This window comes from Antedon bifida, chromosome 5 (genome assembly GCF_963402885.1).
Source record: "Antedon bifida chromosome 5, ecAntBifi1.1, whole genome shotgun sequence".
NCBI lineage: Eukaryota > Metazoa > Echinodermata > Crinoidea > Comatulida > Antedonidae > Antedon > Antedon bifida.
Genome location: NC_136230.1, coordinates 20,075,461 through 20,102,707, shown reverse-complemented (window position 1 = coordinate 20,102,707; position 27,247 = coordinate 20,075,461). Strand labels below are relative to the sequence as shown.

Sequence of the window (27,247 nt, the reverse complement as noted above, 5' to 3'; positions counted from 1 at the left end):
TATAACAATCATAAATCAATAACTAGTATAATTCGATGCGGGGTTCCACAAGGGTCCATTTTGGGTTCATTATTATTTATAATTTATTTAAACGATATTGTTTTTATTTCCGATAATTTCTCATTTTATTTATATGCCGATGACACCAACATAGTAGTTTCCGATAAAAATATCAAACTCATCACGACAGTAAATCAAGAACTAAATAAAGTTTCCTCCTGGCTCAAATCTAATAAATTATCACTCAATACACTTAAAACAAATTACATTATGTTTAAAAATAAGCATAGTAGATGACAAAATCACAATATTCAAATTATGATTGACAATACTACTATTTCACAGGTCTCCCATACTAAATTTTTAGGCATAATTATAGATGAAACACTAACATGGTTTAATCACACAGAATATATATCCAATATTATTTCCAAATATACTGGCATTTTATTTAGACTAATTTTGCATTTAAACATTTATTTCCTTTCAATGTCATGGTAACAAAATAAAAGGTGATACATAATATGACAAAGTAACATTGAAAGAAGGCTTGATCCCGATGAAGGAGGCGTATCCGGACAACTACCCCCTAGACAATTACCACCCGGAAAACTACCACCCGGACAATGACCCCTCTAGGACAACTACCACCCGGACAATTACCCACTAGGACAACTACCCTCTAGGACAACTACCCCCTTAGAACAACTCCCACCCGGACAACTTCGCCTAACGAATAAATTTGCATCAGTTATTTGTCTCACACTGTTAAGTTGTATTTGCATAATATTTTTGTTGTTGTTTTTTTTATAAGGTATTTGTATTTTAACATTAAATTTTAATGAAAAAATATGATTATAAATTTGTGTCTAAATACTTCTTTGATAATCCTATCAATTTGTATGCTCGGGTAAAGCTTTAAGCCTTTTATACTCTATCAAACTTTATGTGACAAAAAAATTTGATGTGTCCATGTATGGTAGTTATATGGTCAAATATGGTAGTGATATGACATCATCATGTCCATATTTGGGCACATCACTTTTTTTTTTGACACATAACGTTTGATAGTGTAGACAGAGCTTTGAATAGGCTACTAGATTGTAGAGAAATTGTTCAGAAAAATCTTCATTTTAGGTTCATGCACAGGGTGGGTACAGTGTAATCCCACCTCCAAAATTCGGCAGGAACAATTTTATGTACAAGACGGTTAGATTAATTTTTATACCTGAAGAATTACAGTAAATCACTAACCAAAAAAATGCCATAAACAGAACCTATTTATAAACAAGAGTATTATTGATGCAATATTCCACTCATGCTAAAACATTTTTGAATTAAAAAGGCATCACATACCCATATTCCTGTGTTGCTGTTTGTTTACCTCCGCCAAGGAGGTATATGTAATCGAACGCGTGTGTTTGTTTGTTTGTCTGTTTGTTTGTTAGCAGGATTACTCAAAAAGTAATTACAAGATCTTTACCAAAATGAATATACAGATAGATATGTGGTCAAGGACCATTCCATTAAATTAAATTCCATTGAGACCATTTGGTACCATGGTCCAAATTCTGGACCACTTTTTAGTATACTTTTCAGACCTGCTAGTGTTAAAAGATAGGACAGAATTTTTCAAAAGCCGGCGAGCAGTCTTAAAGTAACAAGTAAACTGAAATTGCATTTTCTCGAGAACTACTTGTCCAAAAAACTTCATTTATGTACAAGAGGCAAGAGTTATAATTGGTGATTTGTAATTTTTAAACATAATCTGATTTAATGTGCACCTTTTTTGATGCGAGTAGTTTAAAAAACCAATTTCTTTTCAAATTCACTCGTTTGATTTTCGCGTTGCTGTTCTATTGTTAGTCAACTGAAGCTATTGTTAATTGAAAGGCTTGTTACATAACCATTACACCAAACTCGCATACACATGCTTGTAGTGAAATTAGCCTAAATCACAAACAGCATTAAGACACACACAAATATATATATATATATTTTTTCCCGGAGAAATCTTATGTAGGAGAATTTTACAGTAGGCGGAGGTATGCACTCTCGGAGTGGCTTTCTAGTTTTGATTGAAAAGCAAGTGAAGTTTTTTGGAAAGTTTAAATATACACCTTTAAAATATGTATCTTGGAAAAAAATATGGAGAGAATGGCATACATGGTTACAGTCTCGAACTAGTTACAGAACAGGGAACTATCAATCGTCTTTATAGTATCCCAAAAGTATTTTATACTTACGTAGTTGTTGAAATTTCAGTTTATCCATGTCACCATCAGTTAAATATGAATGCTTTAAGATATAAACAAATGATTAGGTTTATATATTACAAACCGAAGGCAATTTTGTACAAGCTTTTGTACATAGGGCAGGAATTGCAAATATAGCTATTTATAAACAAGAGCATTAAAGATTTATTGTCCCCCAAAAACATGAAAAATGAAGATTAATTAAATTAGACTTTGAATGTTATTTACTGAAAAAAAAAAACTGAAAAAAATAATGTTTTCACTTATAAATGACATAATAAATGGTAAAATTCAACCAAAAATCCATTGGCTGGCAGCCAATTTGACCATTTCTTGCTATAAAATTCCAGTTTTTCAGGTAAATTTTTTTTTTCTTCGATCTAATTTTTGGTAAAAGTGGATAATTATTATGTGAAATTAAAATGGCATATTCAACAAAAAAATTTTAAATAATTATTTTTCAGGGGGACAATACATCTTTAATGATGCAATATCCGACTCGTGCTAAACACTTTTGAGATAAAAAAATTATGGTTAAGGTTGTTCCATTCAATTTAAATGATCGGGTAAAGCTTTAAGCCTTTTTTTATGGGACAAATGATATGTTCATATATGGTAGTTATATGGTCAAATATGGTAGTGATATGACATCATCATGTCCATATTTGGCCACATCACATTTTTTTGACACATAACATTTGATAGTGTAGACAGAGCTTTGAATAGGCTGCTAGATTGTAGAGAAATTGTTCAGGAAAATCTTCATTAGGTTCTTGCACAAGGTGGGTACAGTGTAATCCCACCTCCCAAATTCGGCAGGAACAATTTTATGTACAAGAGGGTTAGATTAATTTTTATACCTGAAGAATTACAGTAAATCACTAACCAAAAAAATGCCAAAAACAGAACCTATTTATAAACAAGAGTATTAATGATGCAATATTCCACTCATGCTAAAACACTTGAATTAAAAAAATTTATTCTAAAAAATAGAGTATATTATACACAATTCTAAATGAAGTGTAAATTGTATTCATTTTTTAAATTTAGCTTGTTTATCCTGGGTTAACAACTTGGTTGAAACCAACTGTTATCCTTTTGTGCCCATGATACCGAGTACAAACATAGATCTTAACTAAAATTGGATTAACTAACAACATATTGAAAAGTTTTGAGGCACTCTTAGCGGAAGCTCGGATATGCTGGAAAACCACAAAATTTGGCAGTTTTTGTATCATAACTTTTGATCTAGTGGGTCAATTTTTTTTGTCCAAAAAGATTTTAGTAAGATCAAAACAAATTCTATTTTTATTATATAAATGATATAAATATTAGCTACAGATTAAGGTTGTTCCATTACTATATACATTATACATTTGAATGCTCGGGTTTCACTTTGGGCTGTGTTTATACGGTGTTGAACATGTCTTTCATTTTTGGCATATTCCAGGGACCGAGGTCAAACCCCCAAAAACTTTGCAGTTATACAAGAAATCGTAATACTGTGTAGTGTTCACATCTAGTACACCCAAAAGATAAGATTAAGCCGGAGGACAGTAGCGTATGGTGTACCCTGTATGAATTGTAACCTAATATACATAGGAGAAACCGGGAGAAAACTGGGAAACAGAATAAAAGAACATAAAAAAGATGTAGATGATCACATGAAAGGAGTTATGACAAGGTCAAGTAGAATTTCACAATCAAACATCACACATAAATCTGCAATTACAGACCATGCTATAAAGGAAAACCATACACCTAATTGGGAGGCAAAAGTGTTAAAGAAAGAGGGAAACATCAACAAGAGAGGATGGCAAGAAGCAATTTTAATTAGAAAAACTGATAACAACATGAACAGAAACCAAGGAGGAAAGTGGCTGCCACACATATATGATGACCTGTTAGAAGTGAGACGGCCGGTCGGGGCGGACCCATCTGGGATTCACCCAGATGTATTCAAGTAAAAACTCAGAGAGGGCGCATATCACAACAACATCACGTGACTATGCCATGATCAGTGTCGGCAAATCAAGCTGACACCACTACCTTGAAAAAGTGTGATGCTAACGCACGAAACGTTGGTAAGTTCAACGTTAATTTGTCCTTCACTAGAAACGAAAATTTGATTCTAAAAATATTTTTGGGAAGGAGATGAATTTATTCAATTTTATCTGTGTAGTGTTATACTGTAGGTTCATAATCCAAAGTTGTATTTTCCTCATGTATATACTCATATGCATTATCGATTAATGTGTGTTTATTAAGGATTAAAGGTTGATACTTCGTTTAATATTTAGTTTGTTGAGTTATTGATTTTTAAATCTTCTTTTGAAATTTGAAAACAAAACAAAATTTTAAATCAGGATAAAACTATGCTAATTTGTTTTCTTTTAGCGTTTAATGTTAATTGGTTACAATATGCAAAAAAGCATAACTAACTAGATTTTTCACAGCATATACTTTTATTTAATGTGATGTCAAAACAATAACCTAGGGACACCATCACGCCAACAGAAAAAATGTTTATGATTCAACCAAGTGGGCTTATTCTCAATTAAAATCTCATTACAGAGTCTCTTTAGTGTTGTACAACACACTTCTTGTTGGTGTGTTGAATATGTTTGTAATAGCGTGAAAATGTCATGTACAAGGGAGTTGATTAATTTTTCTACCTGAAGAACTACAGTAAATTATCAACCAAAAAAATGCCAAACACAGAACATGCTTGATGGTAATTATATTAAATTCTTATACAGAGAAAATTACCAACCTGCCTGCTGTTTGAAGAAAACAAGGATGTATGAGATGCTACTATCTGCTCTCTATCACCATTTAATTGATCAACTGCATGCTTCAAACAAGGAAGTACCATTTCTAGACATTCCTACAGAGATAAATTTGATTACTGTATAAACTGTAAACAAAATAAATTAAAAATTGATATCCCAATGAAAAAAATAATTATTATATGATTTAAATCCAATTATATATATTTAAAAGTTATGTTTCGGTGAGTGAAAAAAACAATTTTTTTTGCAGTTAAAATTGGAAGCATTATTAAGGTTATAAATTTTACAATAATGAGTTGAAAGCTTTGAATTTTGTTACTACTAGATATCACAGGACTTTTTTTTGGAGCCTCAACAAAACCTATCTTTTAAATCTCGAAAATGATTAAAAAAAACTAGTTTTTCAATGATCTGTAATATTTGAACTATTGTACTAAGTTTTTTTTTTCACGCTGCTGCTCTAGCCAGCTACGTCCTATGAGGACTACTCACTACTCAAAGCAAACAGCAGTTATAGTATCTAAGGCCGACAGTTTTGCGACTTTGCAAACTTGACTATAATTTATAGATCCCAGCTGCTGGACCCAAAAACGTCTGGGAAAAGAAAGTCTATGAGGGCTCACAGTTAAACAATTTTGGATTCTCGCCCTTTGATTGGTTGACGCGAATCAACAGACTGGGAAGAATTATTGTGAAGTCACGTTGTCTCTAGAGAGAACTATCTTTGATTTGTATGTATCTTTGCGATTAAAGGATATCTTTTTAATAATTAATCATAAATATATCTGAAGAAAGAACAATGATTAATTTTAAAATGTCGATCAGCGTTTTTTGTAAGAAATATTTCTTGTTTATTATTTAATGTAGTATATATTTCATTAAAGGAATGCTGAATGAAGCACATTGACAAATAAATAACATGTAATAAACACGATGTGATCAAGAATTGGTAACATATACAACGCAATTTTAAAATAAAATTTATATGGTCAGACATCTTGTCAACAAAAACGAGACTGTGACATTACTGAAGGTGCTCGATTTCGCTTCCACATCCTCCACGCTGGGACACAGTTTGAAATTCTTGATCTTATCGTCTAGATTTAGTAAAACAGTTTCAAGATCATCAGCAAAAAAATAATGGAATACGGTCTAGTACTAGAGCCAAGATGAAAAGGAAAGGCAAGAAATGATACAGATGATGATAATGTGGTAGAAGGCCAAGAACATGATAGAGAATGGCAAAAAAACAGTAAAGCGTGGTGCTCCTGTGGAAGATGTGACTCGATGTCCACCGCCTAAAAAATTAGGACAATATGACCTTGTAAAATGTTGCAGTAAAAAAACATACCTCAGCATTATTTTTTTTTAATATAGTACAGCTAAATTTCTGTTTCTGTTGATTTTATTTTGTAGTAAAAAACATTTCCCCCAGGCTCTTGTGTTGTTATGAAAATAAACAGACCTCATGCATGGAGATGTGAGAATGTGTTAACCAGAAAGAAAAAAATTGATTGTGATTGGTCGGTTGAAAATAACCCTAACTTGCTAGTAAAAAGACACAGCTCCCCTTGTGTACTGAATTTGTTCTTGTTTGTTATTTAGCTAGGCCTAAGGAGACAGGATCGTAGTCCCTATGTTTAAATACAAGGTGCATTTATTTATTTCATTTGTTAATAATGGTTAGGCCTTATTCTGGCCTTTTTTGTGTTGTTGAATCACATCTCACATCGATGATACAGGATATGTCAGCCTAAAAAGCTATAATGCCATGGGTCTGAACAGGGCCTAAGTCCGATTCCCTCCATGGAGGAATTGTACAAATAAATTGTTGCAGCAAAATAATTAATTACAAATGTTGCATATAATTCTGGAGAAATAATAATCTCTCCATGAAATATCCATTTTATTTCAGAACAAAGCATTCGATTATTACATAATAACATGATCCTATTTTGATAAACAAACAAGGTTACAAGGACATATGTAAATTACAAATGTTGCATATAATCCTGGAGAAATAATAATCTCTCCATGAAATATCCATTTTATTTCAGAACAAAGCATTCGATTATTACATAATAACATGATCCTATTTTGATAAACAAACAAGGTTACAAGGGCATATGTAAATTAGGCAAATTACTTCTAAACAGAGGGTTAGTTCGCTCCCCCTCTAGGAAGTATAGACAATGGTTCTCGGAATGATAATGACTCGGGTAAAAAGGTTTAAGAAAGACGTTCTCCTTGTATGTTTTCTGTCGGTTACCATTATTGAAAATGCTTGACATTCGTAAAACTAACCTTACTCTGTTTCACAGTGTCTTAGATGATTAATAACATTTTAAAGTATAGTGTTTATTGTTTGGTAGGGCCCTTATAGGGCGGAAGTGGGGAGGCGGAGTTCATTTGAGGGAGGTGATTATTAGAGGGATATTTTTAATTTTTTAGTTTTAATAATATGGTAACATTTAAAATCAAATGAAATCCTCTAATAGATTTGAAAAGTGGTAAAAAAGAATAACAAATGCTTGGTAAATTGTAGATAACAGTGCGATGAATTTCACTACAAATAGTATAATTGTGTTATTATAAATATAATACAATATTGTGTGTATAGATGTGGATGGGCGTTTATTAGATAGTTGGGTTGGGTTACAGACCATGCTATAAAGGAAAACCATACACCTAATTGGGAGGCGAAAGTGTTAAAGAAAGAGGGAAACATCAACAAGAGAGGATGGCAAGAAGCAATTTCAAATAGAAAAACTGATAACAACATGAACAGAGACCAAGGAGGAAAGTGGCTGCCACACATATATGATGACCTGTTAGAAGTGAGACGGCCAGCCGGGGCGGACCCCTCTGGGATTCACCCAGAGGTATTAACTCAGAGAGGGCGCATGTCACAACAACATCACATGACTATGCCATGATCAGTGTCGGCAAACCAAGCTGACACCACTACCTTGAAAAAGTGTGATGCTAACGCACGAAACGTTGGTAAGTTTCAACGTTTATCTTTACCTTCACTAAAAACGAAAATTTGATACCAAAAATATTTTGGGAAGGAGATGAATTTTTTCAATTTTAACACTTTATTTGGCCTTTAAAATAAGAGTACTTTTTAATATAACGTTCACAAACACTTTATTATAATCATATTTTTAGATGACAATGGAATGCTTGAATTAACCATTAAAGTAACATTTTAAGTCAGTGAGGTAGTTTAATGCATTATAAGTTATGATGTTAAATTGCAAGATTTAGATTTAAAATTTGACTCATGATATAGGCCTAATATATATAATAATGAGTTATTATATCATGAGTCAAATTTTAAATCTAAATATTATTATTATATATTATTTATATATAGACTCCTTTTGTTGCCTGTTCTCGCCTAAGGCAATCAAGGAACACCCAAAAAGTAGGATGGTCAGCTCCAACATTAATTTGGAAGCGGCGGTGCCATCCTTCGACGTTGTTGGTCGTGCGCGCCTCACCAGCTAGTGTTTCTGTATGTACATTTCAAATTCTTGGTGAAAACCGTGGGACCTAATTTCTTTGAGGCCTGCCGATGTATGTTTCCTCAAAATAATTGAGGATAGGAAGAAGCTGTGGTTGCGCCATATTCACCAGAGCCTGGAAGCACTGCTCGGTATCTTCAACAGGAGCAAAGGCAATAGCCCCTATCATTCTGGACTGAACACGAAACTCTTGGTCCTCCATATAATGGTTGTTGAGGCCTGAAAAGTTAATAAATAATTTTAGAATTTAATCAAATTCACAGGGTCTCCCCTTATCCCCGCCCGCTGGGTTATACATTATATTTTTGTTAACGTAAATGCAAACCATATTATTAAATTGTGTAAAATTGTTTTATTTTACTATACTATTTTTGGGAAGGAAGATGTTATAATTTATTTTACCCTTTCATGAATTCTCTGACAAGGATGAAAGAGGCATTCCTTGGTATTTGCATCCGGGAATACAACCACAAAAGCATTTTTTGTCGCCATTTCAAAATCGATGCAAATTGATGTGGGATGAAGTCACCATGTTCCCGAATGGCTTCCAACACACGTGTATACATCAGTTGTGTCTTGTTTCGCAGGAGTGCGTAGACGAGGGGAAATACATGGCCCTCATATACACCATGAATGGTCCAGAGCTGTAAAAAGATCGTTGGGACGACCTTAAATGTTCCGTATGCGAATTAGCTGCTGATAGGACCTTGAACGAAGAACAAACCAATAATATTATTGCCCAGTAGAATCTCTGTTAATAGAACGTCCAACTAAATTATAATTATTTAACTTTTCTTATGTAACCTCCATGCATAGGCCTACTTTAAATGTTATATACACACAAATGTTTACGCATATTTCCCGATGATAAAAATCTTTTAGTCCCACCTACTTATATGTACAAACAAAAACCAATTTTATTTCATCTAAAATAATATAGCTATAAATAATAAATAAATAAAAACCACAATAAATAATCAATCTTAAGACGCATTATGCATGCATGTGTTGATTGCTGTGTTTGTGCAATACATTTCATGACTTTAAAGATTATATAATTTAGGAAAAGCTTATACCTGAAGATTTCTTTCTGTGGCAAACAGGAGGAAACGATTTGGGTCAGCCATGCCTGAATCAGCCACACCTGTGGGTTATTCATCTGCCTATGCCTTTGAATGTTTCTTCTCATGTTATTTACTTCTGGAAGAGCTAGCCTACCTTCTTCGGAGACGTGTTGCCATTAAGATCTGCTGTGGTCTTTCATTAGTTGTGGTTGCTCTTCTCTTTATTGCCTCTTTTACTTTGTCAGCGTTCACTTTCCCATGGGATGGTGGATGTGTGTGATCAGTTTGCCCCCTAAATCGGTGGTTACCAAAAACCTGAGACAGAACAAACGTTAAGAATGATAAGCCTATAAATAATATAGAAAAAAACAGTGTTCAAACCATAAATACGCCTCATGTTGCTGTTTCGCCCTGTTTTTTTATTTTTTAAAGAAAGTAACATTTCTAATAGAAGGCATATTACAAGTCTAAGGAAACTTAGCTAATTTACAGTAATTTGATAATTATTTTCCATTAGAGTTTTATTTGCAATCTTTTTTCACTTTCCCTTCTCTGCTTAGTATTACAGTTTGTTCATCACTTGGCGTTGCAACATGTACTGATCACGCTTTGATGACTTATACCGGTACTAGCCTAGAATATCAAGCTTAGACCACTTCAGAAGACATGTTTAAATAATGAAATAGTTAACTCTCACCTGCACCTTTGCTTTGCACTCTTTTTTGTTTCTTCTAAGCTCACACTCAAAGCACTGCCATCCATCTGCGAGGTATTTTTTCTTAACATAAATGTATCCTTCGAGAAAGAGCTTCCTTGCTCCTCTCTCACTTACAATCAACTCCATGTTTGTTAAATGAATAAAATTAATATAAAATCGTGCCCGTCCTTAATCCTAACACCACGACTACTACTATTTCTACAAATGACTCACCTCTCTTTTTCGTGATAAAAATTAACCGCTCGCGTTATCACTTGTTGATTGTTTTTACTTGTGAATTCTTTTGAGGTTGCCGTTCATTTTTAAACAAAGTAGCGCATCTGCAACCTACATTATAAGTATTTTAATTCTTGAAAATCGTCTAAATTCAATAATATGTCAAACAGACAAAATATGTCATTATATAATTATAAATCAAGGCAAATTTCTTCAATTTTTTAATGTTGTGGTATCAGTGGCTAGATCTCAATGGAAATACAAATAAAATAAGCAAAAAGCTAAATTAAAATTAAATTTTGTTTAAAGTACTGTGTTTTTTTTCAGGTAGATAATTTGTTTTTTAATTCTATTTTTTCGCCAATTTTATATTTTTTTATACATTTTATATTGAATAAACTTTGAAATGGAATTTTAGTAATTTCTCAATGTGATGTTTGTTTATACCGCATTTTACTTTTAAAAGGGAATTTGATATGTGTATACATTTTATATTTGAATGCACTTCCCTTTCCAACAACCGATAACACATTAATTAAACCGTCATCGGGTCTTCATTTGTATACAGAGGCGGATCTAAGGGGGGGGGGGGGGAAGAGGAGGTGAATAGGGAGTGGGTGGTGAATAGGGTGGCTCCCTTAATTCTCCAAAAAAGAAAAGATGCAACCCAACAATTCAACGCACCTGACTCTTTTACTTAAGAAGAGTAGGCTAGAGCTAGGGTTAGCATTATAGTTGTGTAAATAGGCCGTACATAGTGAAAGAGTTATTAGAGTCTAACTACTATTTATGAATTCAAGAGTTTAAAAAGAAAACACGATTTGAAATCTTCTGAAAATACCCATAACTGAGTTATTTTCAAAACACATGCACTCCTACTACCAGCGTCACATGGTCTAGCTCGCTCCTCGTGTGAATATATATATATATATCAACACTAGCTAATATAGACAGTACAGAAGATGTAAAAGTGATGTGTAAAAACTTGATATGCGCGATGTGTAAAAACTCAACACGTGCGATGTGTTAAAACTCAACACGCACGATGTGTTCAAACTCAACACGCGCGATGTGTACAAACTCAACTCGCCTGATGTGTAAAAAAGCGATGTCTCCATAACATGAGCGATGTGTTAAATTAACACAAGCGATGTCTATAACACAATGAGGTCAACTTGACATAGTAATGTCCATCCTGGCGTGCCATAGTTATCCTTCAAAAGAAGTATTCTATAATAATGTGATATTGACTATGAGAGAAAGAAAGGTAACAAAAATGTAAAACAATTAAAAATATTATTCTATCAATTTAAATATTATTACAAAATGTGAGAGTTTTTAATGAGTTTTTAAAAATAACATGACAATAGATCTATATTAGTTTAAAATGTTAATATTACAGTATAATAATATGCAAACAGCTTCCGAGTTGTATGTTTTACATTTTTATCTTTTATTTATGTATAATGTATAACTATTGACGGTGTACATACTTATTTTATTATAATTATTTGTAAGAATGACACTTAATATATATTTTAAAAAAGCATATAAGAAAAGGAACAAAAAGAACAATTTAGATTGCAAACAAACCTTTGTAATACAGTATGTTTACAATGTTTTTTTTTCTCTGTATACAGTATGTACTGAAAAGGAAGCGAGTGTATCTCACAAAAGACAAAAAAAAACATTGTTATCAATGAATCAAGGGGAAAAATGATATAAAATACAGAAGTAATATTTTTATTTAGCCTAGCTAGCTAAGCTATGGCCAGAGTCTGTTAAAAAATGTTTTAAAAAACCAATGAAGTACCACGCACCATACAGAGTACCTATCTATAGCCCAAGTGCAATACTAGATAGGCCTACCATAAGTAAAACCTTTTTTCCTGGTACACTCTGCAACGAATGTATTATTAGCGGTGTTGGCTGCTTCGTTGGGTAGCAGGACGATTCGGCCCGGACTATGCGGCCCTGAGACGATTCGACACACTTACATTTATCGGCTTTTATATGCATTTTATAAGCATAAAATAAGCTTTTTTCCCCAAACTTTATTTTCAGAGAGACTATGGGGTAGTACTACTAGGTATAGAGATGCAATAAATTAAGCAAACATTTTGAAAACATTGTAGAAAATGATCTTTTTTTAGTTACGCGAACGATGTAAACAAGTTATTTTGATTTATATCAAGTTTTCTAGAGAAACTCCCGTATAACGAAATGGAAACAAAGAATTTTTATTAATATTTAATATCAACAATCGCTAGGCAGGCCTACTCGGGCGTAACTGTAGGGGTAGAATTCGTCGATAAAAGGTGGGTTGTTATACTAGCATTGTTCTTTTTTTGATAGCTGGTAACAATGGAGTATATTTAACGCCCTTCCAACGGAGGCATAGCAAAACAAAGCCTCTCGTAGTATTGCGATCCAACAAAAATAACTACCTGTGGTATCGCATATCATACTTTTACTGGACTATATATTTCTATCATCTTCTACGGACATCATCACCTATGTTAAAAAAAGTAATTCCAAATCAACTGAAGGCATTTAATTTGAACATTAATCATTCAAAAAAAAAATGAAGATGAAGAATGGAAGAACTGCAAGTATCTAGGAATGACATCAGTTCTAGTTGTCCCATGACCTACAGTGACATAGGTAACAGAAAAAGGTTTGCCATCCTTGCATTAAAAAATCATGACATGTACTTGACCATAAGAAGACACCACACTCAAACTGAGCTTTTTCAACACATATGTGGCCAGCATTTTGCGATATATTAGTATTAGGGGGAGCGTGTGAGAGAGAGTTTGGACTCCGCATAATGGAAGACAAAATTGACATATTTCACAGACAATTTCTAAGACGCATAATTACTTACAAACATTTATATAACAGCACAAATGAGGAAAAACTGTAAATAAAATTTGTTATGATCCTGATCACTCTCTAAATCAATTCTTTAAGCTTAACTAAACTGATCACTTTGAATCAAAACACTAAATGCTGCCAGCCAACAATCATTTGTTTTTAATTCTATTCACGTATTTAATAACAAGTTCGTAAGATCTCTTTAGATTCATTGGTTACACTCTTTTTTGTTGTATTCATTGAATAATTCTCTGTATATCAAAATTTAAACCAACTAACCAAATTTCATTTGTACCTTGTTGTTAAAATGACAATAAATAATATTGTATCATAAAAAGTAGATTTACCTTTGAGCCTTTAGAACTACCAGGAAGATTAATTATCAGTGTGTTTCCACGAATCCCGCAAACTGGCCTAAAAACATTTAAAATAAAGAAAAATATAATTATTATTATAATTTTAGTAAGGAAAAAAGGTTTGCTAATGTAAAATCGAATTTTTTTAAATTCAAAAACATATAAATAATAGCATCTATTCATTTTTCCCACCCAGCCCCCTATAAGCCCTACCCACACAACTTGTTTTCAAATTGTGTGATCGTTATTTGTCTGCGCCGTACTCATCATTCTAAGTTCCCAGAAACAGTTGTAGAATCAACAACTAACCAGAAGAAAAAGATACAATATACAATATATCATGAAAAAAAAAGAAAGGGAAAAGAGAAGTGAAAACACCGGACAGTCATAAGATATTCAGACAAGCACATTAAATGAAAAAGGTAATTTTCAAAGAATGCAATACCAAAAATGTAAAAAAAAATTATATATATAATAATCAATCTGCAGACAGTACTGTTTAGATCTCGTCAGTGCAGCTCAGGTTTCGAAATGAAATGTACCGCAGAACTGGCACAATATATATATATATATATATATATATATATAAGAATTATCCAAGAAAAACGAACAAAAATTAAAAAATTTTAGTTGCCATATACAGAGATCAGGGCATGTTTAAGGTTGTATTTAAAACTAGAAATGGATATTTGATCCTCAGCTTTGTACATATTTTCAGATAAATAAACTGTTCAGTTATTAAATAATATACAAAAGAAAATAGATACAGTATTTATTGAGTACGAGAAACCTCAATGCCAATCAACACAAGTGTAAGGCCATATTAATACGATATAAAGATTAAATAATGTATGGAAATATACTATATATATTAAGGAGTGGAATTGTTCTAGGATGTGGCAGTAACCATTTATTATTATCACATAAACCATGAAAATATGTATTGTAAGATTAACTGGATGGGACGTCCCATCAAAAGTGATTAAGTTCGCTCTTGGAGTCCCCCGGGTCTAGCATGTGTGTAGTACAGGCTATATGTGACATTTATCCTATGTAAACTTGAAAAAATTCTAATAAAAGGTCTTTTGGTATTTTCTTGTAGCTTTAGGTGTGAATAAATTAAAAAAAAAAATTTGCAGCCTTCTAGTTGCTGCGTTAGTGAGATATTGAGGGTCAAAGGTCAGTGACCTTTTTGTGGCATTTGATGGCTCATAACTCCTCAACTCCTGGGTTTAAAAAGACAAATGTGGTGTCTACATCTATGTTTTAGTGGTCAAACAACAAAATAAAGTTTTTGCAAATTTCGGGTTACTTGTGCCATTGGTCAGATAGCCGGGTCAAAGGTCATTGACCTTTATTCATTAATAACTACTGCTAGTCTAGGACCTTGGTAAGATTTGTATGCATTCAATTTAGGAGAGAATATCTCAACTGTTATAGGATAATTTGACCCCAAGGAACAACATGGGATATGTGCCAAATTCGTTATCTGGGGCGAACATGCCCAAAATCGGGGTCAAAGGTTAGAAATGTGTGGTTCTTATATCTCGACAACCACTTGTCATACAGATTTGCTTTTGGTGACAAATTGTTCAGAATATACATATTTATATTCAGTCTAACACAACTTTTACCCCAAAAAATGACCGGAAATGCTTTTACTGACCTTTGACCAAAAAATGACCAAAAAAACACATTTTCGGGTTAAATTATTCCATAAAATGTCAATGGACACACTGTATGGTATAAAATGAAAGCATATACAATATGCTACACATTGCTACCCAACTTGTATTGAAAATTGTTAATTAGGAATATAACTTTATGGAAAATGTGCATAATGACTTCAGTATTTAGAATTATTATTAATTTATCTTTATCAACTGGTACGACCTTTCCTGATGATTTGAAGTTGGGTCTAGTTACACTTATTTTTAGTTACGCCTTCACTGGATCATACTTGCATGGCAAATTTTCGATCTATTTCTAAAGTCGCTTTCTTATCTAAGATCCTTGAGAAATGCGTTGCTTTAGATCTCATACATTTTCTTGACGACAATAATCTGTTCGACCCTCTTCAATCAGCATATAGAAAGCACCACAGTACAGAGTCAGCCATTCTCAAGGTGCATAATGATATTATTTTAGCTCTGGATAAAGGTAATTGTCTTTTTTCTGTGTACCTCAACCTGTCAGCAGCTTCTGATACCATGGACTATTCCATTATTATTGCAAGACTCTCGTTTATTGGTATCCGTGGATCTGCTCTAAATTAGTTTATATATATTTGTCTTCTAGGAAGCAGCAGGTCCAGATTGGTAATGTCAAATCTCGCCCATGAGTGATATCATTAAGAGACATTGTGTCCAATATCATGTGTACGCAGATGATACACAACTGTACATCAGCTTTAATTCAGCAGAGTTTAATGAGGCGAAGTCGGTTATCGAAGCTTGTGTTGTTGATGTTCAGGATTGGCTAACTAAAAACATGCTCTTTTTAACCCTGGTAAAACAGAAATCTTATTTCTTCATTCAAAACACTTCAAGAAATTGGCCATTGCTAGAAACATCAATCACATCATCGTTGGAGGTTAGATATATCGGAGTTGTATTTGACTCAGCAATGATTATGTCCAGACATATCAACAACATTAGTAAATCTGATACCTACCATACCACCTTCGTAACATAAGATCAATTCGCAAATCCTTAACCCACTCCTCGCTTATTAAACTTGTCCATGCACTAATAACATCACGGTTAGACTACTGCAATGCCATTTTGTTTGGTCTACCAAATAAAGAACTTAATAAACTACAACTAAGTCTTTTCTTTTTTATACCAAATATTTCATTACAACGCTAGAATTATTTCACCCAAAATAAACTTACATTAATTTATACTCATTTTTGTCTAAATTTAATAAAATATATGCATATTATTTTTCCAAAAATAACATCACATAATTAAATACAAGTTAGGTAGCTATGGATAGCATATTGTATGTGCTTTCCTTTGATACCAAATATGTCTTTTCAAACATTTGAATTATTTAATATCATAAATAAACCAAAATAAATTATCTGGTAATGTATACCCATTTTTGTCAAAAAGCAATAAAATATGCACATTTTTCACCAAAGTAGCATCATAATTACAGATTTTTTATTACAAGTTGGATAGCAATGGATAGAATATTGTATGGGCTTTTATTTGATACCAAATAGTTCTTCCAGACACTTATTTAAAATTATTTAGTATTATATAAATAAGCACAACAATTACGCTACTAAATATTCATTTTTTGTATAAAAGTAATCAAATTAGGCACATTTTCCATAAGATTAGATTCCTAATTAAAAAATGTTCAATACAAGTTGGGTAGCAATGGGTAGCATATTGTATATGCTTTCATTTGATACCATACAGTGTGTCCATTGACATTTTAAATAATAATTTAACCCGAAAATGTGTTTTTTGGTCAAAGGTCATTAAAAGCATTTCCGGTCATTTTTTTGGGTAAAAGTTGTGTTAGACCGAATATAAATATGTATATTCTGAACAATTTGACACCAAAAGCAAATCTGTATGACAAGTGGTTGTCGAGATATAAGAACCACACATTTCTAACCCTTGACCCCGATTTTGGGCATGTTCACCCCAGATAACGAATTTGACACATATCCCATATTGTTCCTTGGGGTCAAATTACCCTATAATAGTTGAGATATTCTCTCCTAAATTGAATGCATACAAATCTTACTCAGGTCCTACACTAGCAGTAGTTATTAATGAATAAAGGTCAATGACCTTTGACCCGACTATCTGACCAATGGCACAAGTAACCCGAAATTTGCAAAAACTTTATTTTGTTGTTTGACCACTAAAACATAGATGTAGAAACCACATTTCTCTTTTTAAACCCAGGAGTTGAGGAGTTATGAGCCATCAAATGCCACAAAAAGGTCACTGACCTTTGATCCTCAATATCTCACTAACACAGCAACTAGAAGGCTGCAAACATTTTTTGGTAATTATTGACACCTAAAGCTACAAGAAAATACCAAAAGACCTTTTATTAGAATTTTTTCAAGGTCAAAACATATATAGCCTCTACTAGTGATGAATGTGTTATTGTTTGTGTATTGTAAAATCTGGAATAAATTAAATTGAACTTCTAATGACAAGAAAATCAGCAACAGTGAAAAACCTCTGATTCCACAATGAAGTCCATAAAAGCAGAATCTATTATTCTATATTTATCCATTCAAGGCATCTATAAGTTAAATAGCAAAACATTTACACATTAAATTCACTCTACAACTTAGCAAATTATACAAATTAGTTTGTATTTTGGCCTTTACTTTATAACAAGAAAACAGGTATTATATATGCTACGATTATACAGTAAAATTGCATTTGATAGATTATTCTATAAAAATTATCAATATTTTTGGTAAGAATCAATTCATAAATCATGGACGAATAATAACAGCTTTCATGAAAATCTCTGTACCGTATATTTCGGTGGGTGGATTAGACACTTAGAAACTTATAGTATCCCATTTTTATAGCAAGGATGGTGTTCACCTTTTAGTAAAAAATTAGCGGATACATGTATCATTATGTCTTCAGTTAAACAAAAATGTATAAGTGATGCGGCGTCGTCGATGATCATTTTTTTAAGGTAAGAGACCATGACTTCATTTACTGTTTGTTCATTCATTTTATTCGCCATTGCTAGTTATTCATTTCAAACACTGTTGAGTTTTGTTACATTTTCATACGTTTTTATTTACTTTTACCATAATTGATTAAAAATGTTGAGTTGTTTTTTGTTCAATATACAATATGTTTATAACCAAGTTCAATTGTTGTTTTAATGAGATAACCAAGTTGAGTTAATTTAATATGTTGAGGGTATTACACTATTGGTTTACCAGCTGATGAGTGCAATATGCACTCCTGCATAAACAATGCATGTTTCGTTTTATGCAGGAGATCCGATCAACAGCCACCTCCCTAACTATAAGGATCGAAACAGCCATTATCATCAATAATTAATGTTATAAAAAAGTTAAATTTATTTAAAACTAATTGATACAAATATATAGAATATGCGCAGACAGTATGGGATCCATATCAACTAAAACAAATTAATAAAATACAATCAATTCAAAACAAAGCAGCCAGATATGTGACAAAAAATTATGACAGAAATAGTAGCATTACAGAGATTAATAAACAGTTAAAATGGCCACTTCTTCAACATAGAAGATTTGTTGCCAGACAATCTCTTCTATACAAAACATGGCATGGAAAAACAGCCATAATACTACCATCATACACAAGTAATATCCATACAAGAGTGTTACGAAACTCCAATAATTTTAACTTGTCAAATGCGAGATATTCAATAGACAAATACAAATACTCTTTTTTTCCGCGTACTGTAAGAGCATGGAATGTACTTCCAGAATGCATTAAACAAGCATCATCATTACAAACCTTTAAATCAGCACTTTGGACAAACTTAGATGATTGCACAATCACTATTGCACCACCTAATAGCATGTACTGCCAAGTCATGGGCTTCAATTTAATGCAGCAATCGATTTATGTATATTAATGTATGGACGTTGATTTGTTTGTTTTTTCGTCATTGTTTGGTCAGTTTAGTGAAGTTGTGAAATTAATAAATTTAAAAAAATAAATAAATAAAAAAAATTCAGTTAAGTATGATGTTTGCACACCGAGAGACGCACCCCCTGGCGCATATACCCATGTGGTCCTTCGTCAGTATTCATCCAGATCCAGAATACATTTGTAAAAAAAAATGATCCGACTGCAATTAAAACAAATTTAATTCAATAATGATGATTATGGCTGTCCTGGGACTTGCCCAGTTTTTAGTTTATTTACTAATTTAATATTGGTGTCGAATATAAGAACATATTGTAATATTAAGAACAATTGCAATCAGAGAGTAAAAAAAGCAAACGGACCAATCGTTAAGGCCCATTTACACTGGGACGATAACGATAGACGATAAATAGATAAACACACATTTTTCTTGCATAAAATAAAATTTTTAAAAATAATTCCGCTAGGCATTTTCTTTATTACGATCTTGACATGATCATGACCTGGGCTTGGTGTATGGTGTATTTCTGATTATGATTGAATAATATATAAAAAGTGCGCATTGATCTGTGGTAAACTATCCCCCGCCGGACACCATCCCGGTATTTCTGAGTCTAGGTTTCGGGGTCGATATGATATGGAAAATTGATATTGAAAAAAAAAACACAAATATTCTGTGGTAAACTATCCCCCGCCAGACACCATCCTGGTATTTTTAGGTTTCGGGGTCAATATCCTGACATTTAATCGTTCCTAGGAACAGATACATTATTTGATCATTTATGTAAATGAACAAATTAAATCGGATACACAACACTGGTAACATTATTTTCTGCCCAGGCCTTACTGAATGAATGTGGTTTACAATCTTATATACATTGTGATATTCTTGGATGATCACATATGGGCACATATCCGTGGAAATAAAGTTAATTATTTGACCACAGCTATCCTCATTCTCTTCTTTCCCTAAACACAATACTGCAATTTCTTCTCCTCTTGCTTATTTCAGTACTCGCACAAGTATTAATGTGTTTCTTCCTTTCATATAGCGGTTGAATTGCCCAGTGTATTGCACTTTTGAAATTAATTCAAAATGAGCAGAGTTTTCTGTGATAGGTAAAATTCGACTAGTCGTTTCGTCGACTGTCATCTCTAAAAAATATATATATATACATTGTTAGCATGTAAAGCTTGGTAAAATATAGTGTAAATTGTGAAAAATCAAGTAAAAAATACCTAACTGTTTTAACTGAATTACATACGTATACCAATTTCTACTTTTACATACCTCAGGAACTTAACGGACAACTGCTTAAGCAAAGTTGTTGTAACCGGATCACTTTCCCCGATAATATTTGTAACCAATGATGGTAGGCCCTATGCCATACCAACAGCAAATGAAATCTATATAGTCAAACATAAAATATAAGTTAAACTAGAGGGTACTCCGAGAGTACAAACCTCCGCCTACTGTAAAATTCCCCTACATAAAATGCCCCCTGAATATTTTTTTTTTACATTTTTTTTTATTAGTGTAAATATGTTAACTGCACACTACAAAGTTGTGGATGACAGTGTGGTGTAATGGTTATGTATCCAGCCTCTCACAGTTGAGATCGCTGGTTCAAGTCCCACTGAGGTTTTTTTTTTTTTTTATTATTTTTTTATTTCTTTTTTTTTTGTTTTTTGTGGACCTTGATCTTTGACCCTGACCCTTCAAAATTTAACCACAATTATATGATGTGTCATTGATCATTGTGGCTAAGTTTGATGAGAATCGGATAAAAACTGTGGTCTCTAGGCAGTAAAATAGTTTTTTGTTAGTTGTGACCTTGACCTATGACCTTTTCCCCTCAAATTCGAACTCGTCCGAGCTTTTGGGGCATAGATCATTGTTGCCAAATTTGGTGAGAATCAGATAAAAACTGTGGCCTCCAGGCTGTTCACAGACACACACACAAACACACACACAAACATACAGGGGTGAAAACATAACCTCCTTGGCAGAGGTAATAAACAAATCAGAGTCATCACGATTGTATTTGTACGTATAACTAACATACTGTATAAATCATGTATCCGATACAATCATTGATTCAAACCCAAAACAAGAAAATTCGTACAGTGGGCCAAACATCCTGCACACATCAGTCAGGTGTGTCAGCAAATGCAAATTCATCGTTTGCTTTGTTTGCCCTGGAAAACAAGTGAAATAATAACAAATAGTAATGTATGAAAGTATAGGATAATTATTGCTATTCAGACCTTAATTTTATATACAGTAATATAACCCACAGAGATGTATTATGTTAAATTAAATCAGAACTCTTTAAATCAATAAACGATACCGTATATCTCTGGGAAAATGCGGCAAAACCCCCGCAGAGAATTCTCAGCTTCGGTTAAATTCTCTTCTGTTATTGATGTTATCCAAACGCTAACAAAGGTAACACAATACGATGTTGTACTTGTGGACATTGGTACGACGAGAATTGTATTAAATTAAAAGAATCTGAAGCCAACAGAGTATGGCCATGTCACTCCTGTAGAATGTTGCCTTCAAATGTATCTCAAATACTTGAAGTTGTAGAGACACTACAAAATACAAATGCAGCACAAATGACAATCATACAAAGCCAGAGCGATAGAATAATGCATTTAGAAGAGTTATACATGAAGCAAACAGACATATTAAATAATCTTTTAGTCACTTTAACCAATCAATGTACCTCTGGAAATACACATGCATCAATTGAGGAAACCGAGTCAAACCGACGTATTTTGATTGGCGACTCATTGATAAAAAATATAACATCAAAAAGTGATGATCTTATTGTACAACCAATGAGTGGAGCGAGCCTCATCGATATCCAAACGTACTTTGTAAACCCAGATACCACCTCATTTAAAGATGTTACAATAGTTTGTGGAACAAATGACCTTTCATCTACTGAGAATGTGGATGACATCGTTAATGCATGTAAAGATATGATAACAAGTGTTAAGGCAAAGGCTGAAAGTGTGACGTTGTCAAGCATCCCCCCGCGAGAAGACAACAATGTTGATCAAGTAAAACTAGAAGGACTAAACCAACGATTTCAAGCTTTAGCCATGGAACAAAATATCGAATTCGTGAACAATGACAACAATTTTCGCTACAGGGACGAAAGTATAGATAAATCACTTCTTAGTAACGACGGATTACATTTATCTGAAGCAGGGGAAAATCGTCTCCTAGAAAATTTGTCTTTAAACGAATGTGCCTTCTACCAAAAACATCGTGTTCCCAAACGCCCGACAGACATCACAGCACCAAGACCAACGGTGGCAACGGCCTACTTACTCCTCAACCGAAAACAAAGGAAGGCAACATAGAAATCGAAGACCAATTGTGTGCTACAACTGCGGTAAGCGAGGACACCGATAATAAATTTTCGCGTTTTAAAAAGAAAAGGATTGCACTTCGTTCACCTTAACGTCAGATCTTTGATTCCAAAAATGTCTGAACTCCGACACATAGCATCTGAAATAAATGGTGCTGTCATTGCAATTTCGGAGTCATGGTTAGATGAATCAGTAACTAACAATGAAATTGACATCAACGGATACACAGTTCTACGCCTTGATAGAACACGATCAGGAGGCGGTGTGTGCGCCTATATACGAAATGACGTTGCGTTTAAAGAAAGACCAGACTTATACATTGAACAAATGGAAGGAATTTGGTTTGAAATTCTATTACCAAAAACAAAACCAATCCTCATTGGCGCTGTATATCGCCCACCGACAGATACTACTTTTTTAGATAAATTGGAAACTACACTGTATAAAATACCTCAAGATTGTGAGTTAATTATTATGGGTGACATGAATTTTAATTATTCAGACAAAGGTTCTGTTCTTTTAAAGAAATTGTCAAGCACAATGAATTTATTCAATTGTTGTCAACTAATAAACTTACCTACAAGAGTAACCAGTAATACAAGTACAATCATAGATCACATTATTTGCAATAATGATGACAAAATATTACAATTTGGTACTATTGACATAGGGTTAAGTGATCACTCTTTAATTTACTGTACTAGAAAAGTAGCTAGATGTAAAGTAAATCATCACAAAGTTGTTAAACTAAGATCCTTAAAAAATTATAATGTTAATGATTTTACTTTAAAACTTTCCAATACTGATTGGTCTACAATTTTTAATTGTGATGATGTTTGTCATGCATGGTTCATGTTTAAATCAATGTTGTTAGATATCATCAATGGAATTGCTCCTAAGAGAGAGGTTCGATTAAAAAATCGAACAGAACCATGGATGAACAGTGACATATTAGAAAATTTTAAACTCCGTGATTCTTTGTTACAAAAAGTTAAAAAAAGAAAAGGTGATGAACAAACTTGGTCTAGGTTTCGAAAAATACGAAACCAAATACGTAGAGATGTTAAACGTGCCAAGAGCGAATACTTTACCAACACGATTGAGGAAAATAAGAAAGACCTAAAAAAATGATGGAAACAACTGAAATCATTAGGTTATAAAAATGAAAGTAAGTGTTCGTCTACAATTGTACTTAACATAAAGGATGAACTCTGTTTTGACAACAATATTGTTGCTAACTATTTTAATTCATTTTTTACAAGTGTTGCTTCTAACTTGGCACGTAAACTTCCTAATAATACTATTAAGACCTTTGACACTGGGTCAATCAAATTTAAAAGGTACTATGAGAACAAGAGATTAGATAAAGAGGGAATGAGTTTATCACCTGTATCAGAAGAGTTTGTACTCAAGGAAGTCCAAAGTTTAAATATTTGTAAGAGTACAGGATTAGATGACATTTCTGCCAGGTTCTTACGTGACGGTGCAAATGTACTCAACGGTCCAATAACTCACATTATTAATTTAAGTATTTCCTCCAATAATGTTCCTGATGACTTTAAAATTGCCCGAGTCCACCCACTTTTCAAAAAGAAAGATAAGTGTGACGTCACCAACTATAGACCAATCAGCATTTTAAGTGTTTTGTCAAAAGTTCTTGAAAGAGCAGTTTATGTTCAAATCGAAAAGTACCTTAAAGATAATAACATTATGTTATTGTTCAAATTTCAGTCAGGATTTAGAAAACATTTTTCTACCGACTCTTCTTTAATCCATATTAATGATTATATTAGAAATCAAATGTCAATTGGCAATTACACTGGCGTTGTATCATTAGATTTGCAAAAAGCATTTGACACAGTTGACCATGGTATATTGATCGAAAAACTAAAGGTAATTGGGATTGGACCAATAGATTGGTTCAAATCATATCTTAAGAATAGGCAACAATTAGTATATACAAATAAGGTAGAATCTAAGCCACTTGGAATTTCTCATGGTGTGCCTCAAGGCGTAATGTAAGAGCATGGAATGTACTTCCAGAATGCATTAAACAAGCATCATCATTACAAACCTTTAAATCAGCACTTCAGACAAACTTAGATGATTGCACAATCACTATTGCACCACCTAATAGCATGTACTGCCAATAGTCATAAGCTTCAATTTAATGCAGCAATCGATTTATGTACATTAATGTATGGACGTTGATTTGTTTGTTTTTTTATCATTGTTTGGTCAGTTTAGTGAAGTTGTGAAATTAATAAATTTAAAAAAAAAAAATAAAAAAAAAAATTCAGTTAAGTATGATGTTTGCACACCGAGAGACGCACCCCCTGGCGCATATACCCATGTGGTCCTTCGTCAGTATTCATCCAGATCCAGAAGGAAGTATATTGGGGCCTCTATTATTTCTATGCTATATTAACGATATGAAAATAAGTGTAAATTGTAAGTTGATTTTATACGCTGGCGACAGCGTTCTTTTAGTATCTGGAAAGAACCCATGTGTAACTGTAATAGCCTCAAGACTAAGTTCAGAATTGTCAGCCTGTAATAAATGGCTAAGAGTTATCCCTCCATATGGGAAAAACTGAGGCCATGTTATTTGGAACCAAACATAAAATGAAAATGGTAGGGGATTTTAAAGTATACTGTGATAAAATCCTTATAAAGACAGTGTCAACAATCAAATAATTAGGTGTAACACTTGATGAAAATCTCTCAGGTGAACAAATATTAATCCAAAGTATAAAATGTATAAATGGTAGACTTAAATTTCTCTATAGACAAGCAAATTCTTTGCTATGCTCTCATTCAAAACCACTTTGACTATGCATGTTCATCGTGGTACACTGCAGCACCAAAAACACTAAAAAATAAACTGCAGATTATGCAAAACAAAATGGTGAGATTTATTCTTAATGAAGGTCCTCGATTTCATGTAGGACAAAAAGAACTAGATAGCTTAGGGCTATTGTGTGTTGAGGATAATGTGACTCAAATAAAATTAAACACTGTGCACAAAATGCAGTATAAAAATGTAGCATCTTATCTTGGTAATAATTTTATAAAGGCTGGGAACCAACATGCACATGGTACCCGACACAGTTATTTTAATTTTGTTCCACCAATCTCTTGTAATGTTATAGATGGCACATTTTATGCTTCAGCAATTAAAGAATGGAACAAATAACCAAGTACGATAAAAAGTACTGAGAGTGTAAATGTATTTTGAAAATTAGTTAAAAACAATCTCGCATTGAAACGGCATAGCATGTAAACTTATTTTTAACTTTTTTAAACTTTATTTACCTTAAGGACTCCAATGGAAATAAACCTGAGTTATTGGTTTTCTTGGACGATCCTGATTGAAATAACTTTTTCTCACCCTTTTTATCCCTTTTAAGATTTTTTAATGGTTTTTAAATATTTTAAAAATATTTTAAACTTTGTTTTTATACGGTTTTAGATGTTTTAAAATATTTTTATCATTGTTTTATATGTTGTTTTTAATACTGTTTTATTCATGAACTGATGCACCTTTTATGCCTCTAACCTGCAATCAAAATATAAAAAAAGGAAAATTAATATTATATCATTTACCACTATACCAATTATACCAAAAAACGAACATAATAAACTCACAGAATCACTGGTTATGGCTGCCTCTCTTGCATCATTTATCATTGATAGATGTGATCTTTTTTGACTATCCTCAAAGGGATAGAATCTATGGAGTGGTGCAGTGGGTAGTGTCTGTCCTGGTGCCAGGCAATAGTTACATCCATATTTGCCATTAAATTGTTTTGTGTTGGCAACCAACGCTTTTGCTGGCAGGTCCAGCGAGGTGGCAAGTACTGCGTGCCTTTAGCCGCCTTTGACCGTATACGGTCATTATATCCATGCCTAATTAAATAATTATACAATTGAAACATGTTTTATGTGCTAAATTAAACTAAAGTATAATAGGGCAATATACGGTCATTATATCCACGCCTAATTATATAATTTTAAAACAATGTGCTAAATTCGAGTAAATAATAGGGCATATCGTAATGTGCAATACAAAAAATATAAATACAAAACGTCGTCATATGCTCGTATGTTACTCGTATGTTATTAACTAAACTCTTAAGATAGATTTGCATGTGTGGTTTGCTTGTGGTTGTAATAATGTACTTCCTTGAAAATCTGTAATAGAATATAATATATATATATAAATCCCAAGGCAAATTACTGAAAAAATGACAATGCTGTGGGTATCAGTGGCTGGATCTCAATGGAGATATAAAAAAAAAAAGCGAAAAGCTAAATCAAAACGATAAAGTAAAACAGCCAGAAAAGTTAGCAGAGCTTTCGGGCAACACTAGCCCTTCATCAGTGAAAGTGAAGGAATTTCGATAA

At 32.9% G+C, this 27,247-nt stretch overlaps 1 protein-coding gene and 1 pseudogene across 3 annotated transcripts in view; both read right to left on the bottom strand.

Annotated features, from left to right (window-relative positions):
- LOC144843748 (gephyrin-like) overlaps positions 1–27,247 on the bottom strand; it is a 150,506-nt gene that overhangs the window by 87,928 nt on the left and 35,331 nt on the right. For all 3 annotated transcript variants that reach the window (XM_078700676.1, XM_078700677.1, XM_078700678.1), the window contains 3 exons: positions 13,800–13,866; positions 5,029–5,142; positions 2,247–2,298 (listed from right to left, as the gene is read on the bottom strand). In XM_078700676.1, coding sequence (XP_078556802.1) covers positions 2,247–2,298; positions 5,029–5,142; positions 13,800–13,866 — 233 coding nt within the window. The remainder of the gene's footprint in view (positions 1–2,246; positions 2,299–5,028; positions 5,143–13,799; positions 13,867–27,247) is intronic.
- Positions 8,370–10,485, bottom strand: LOC144842427 (uncharacterized; annotated as a pseudogene).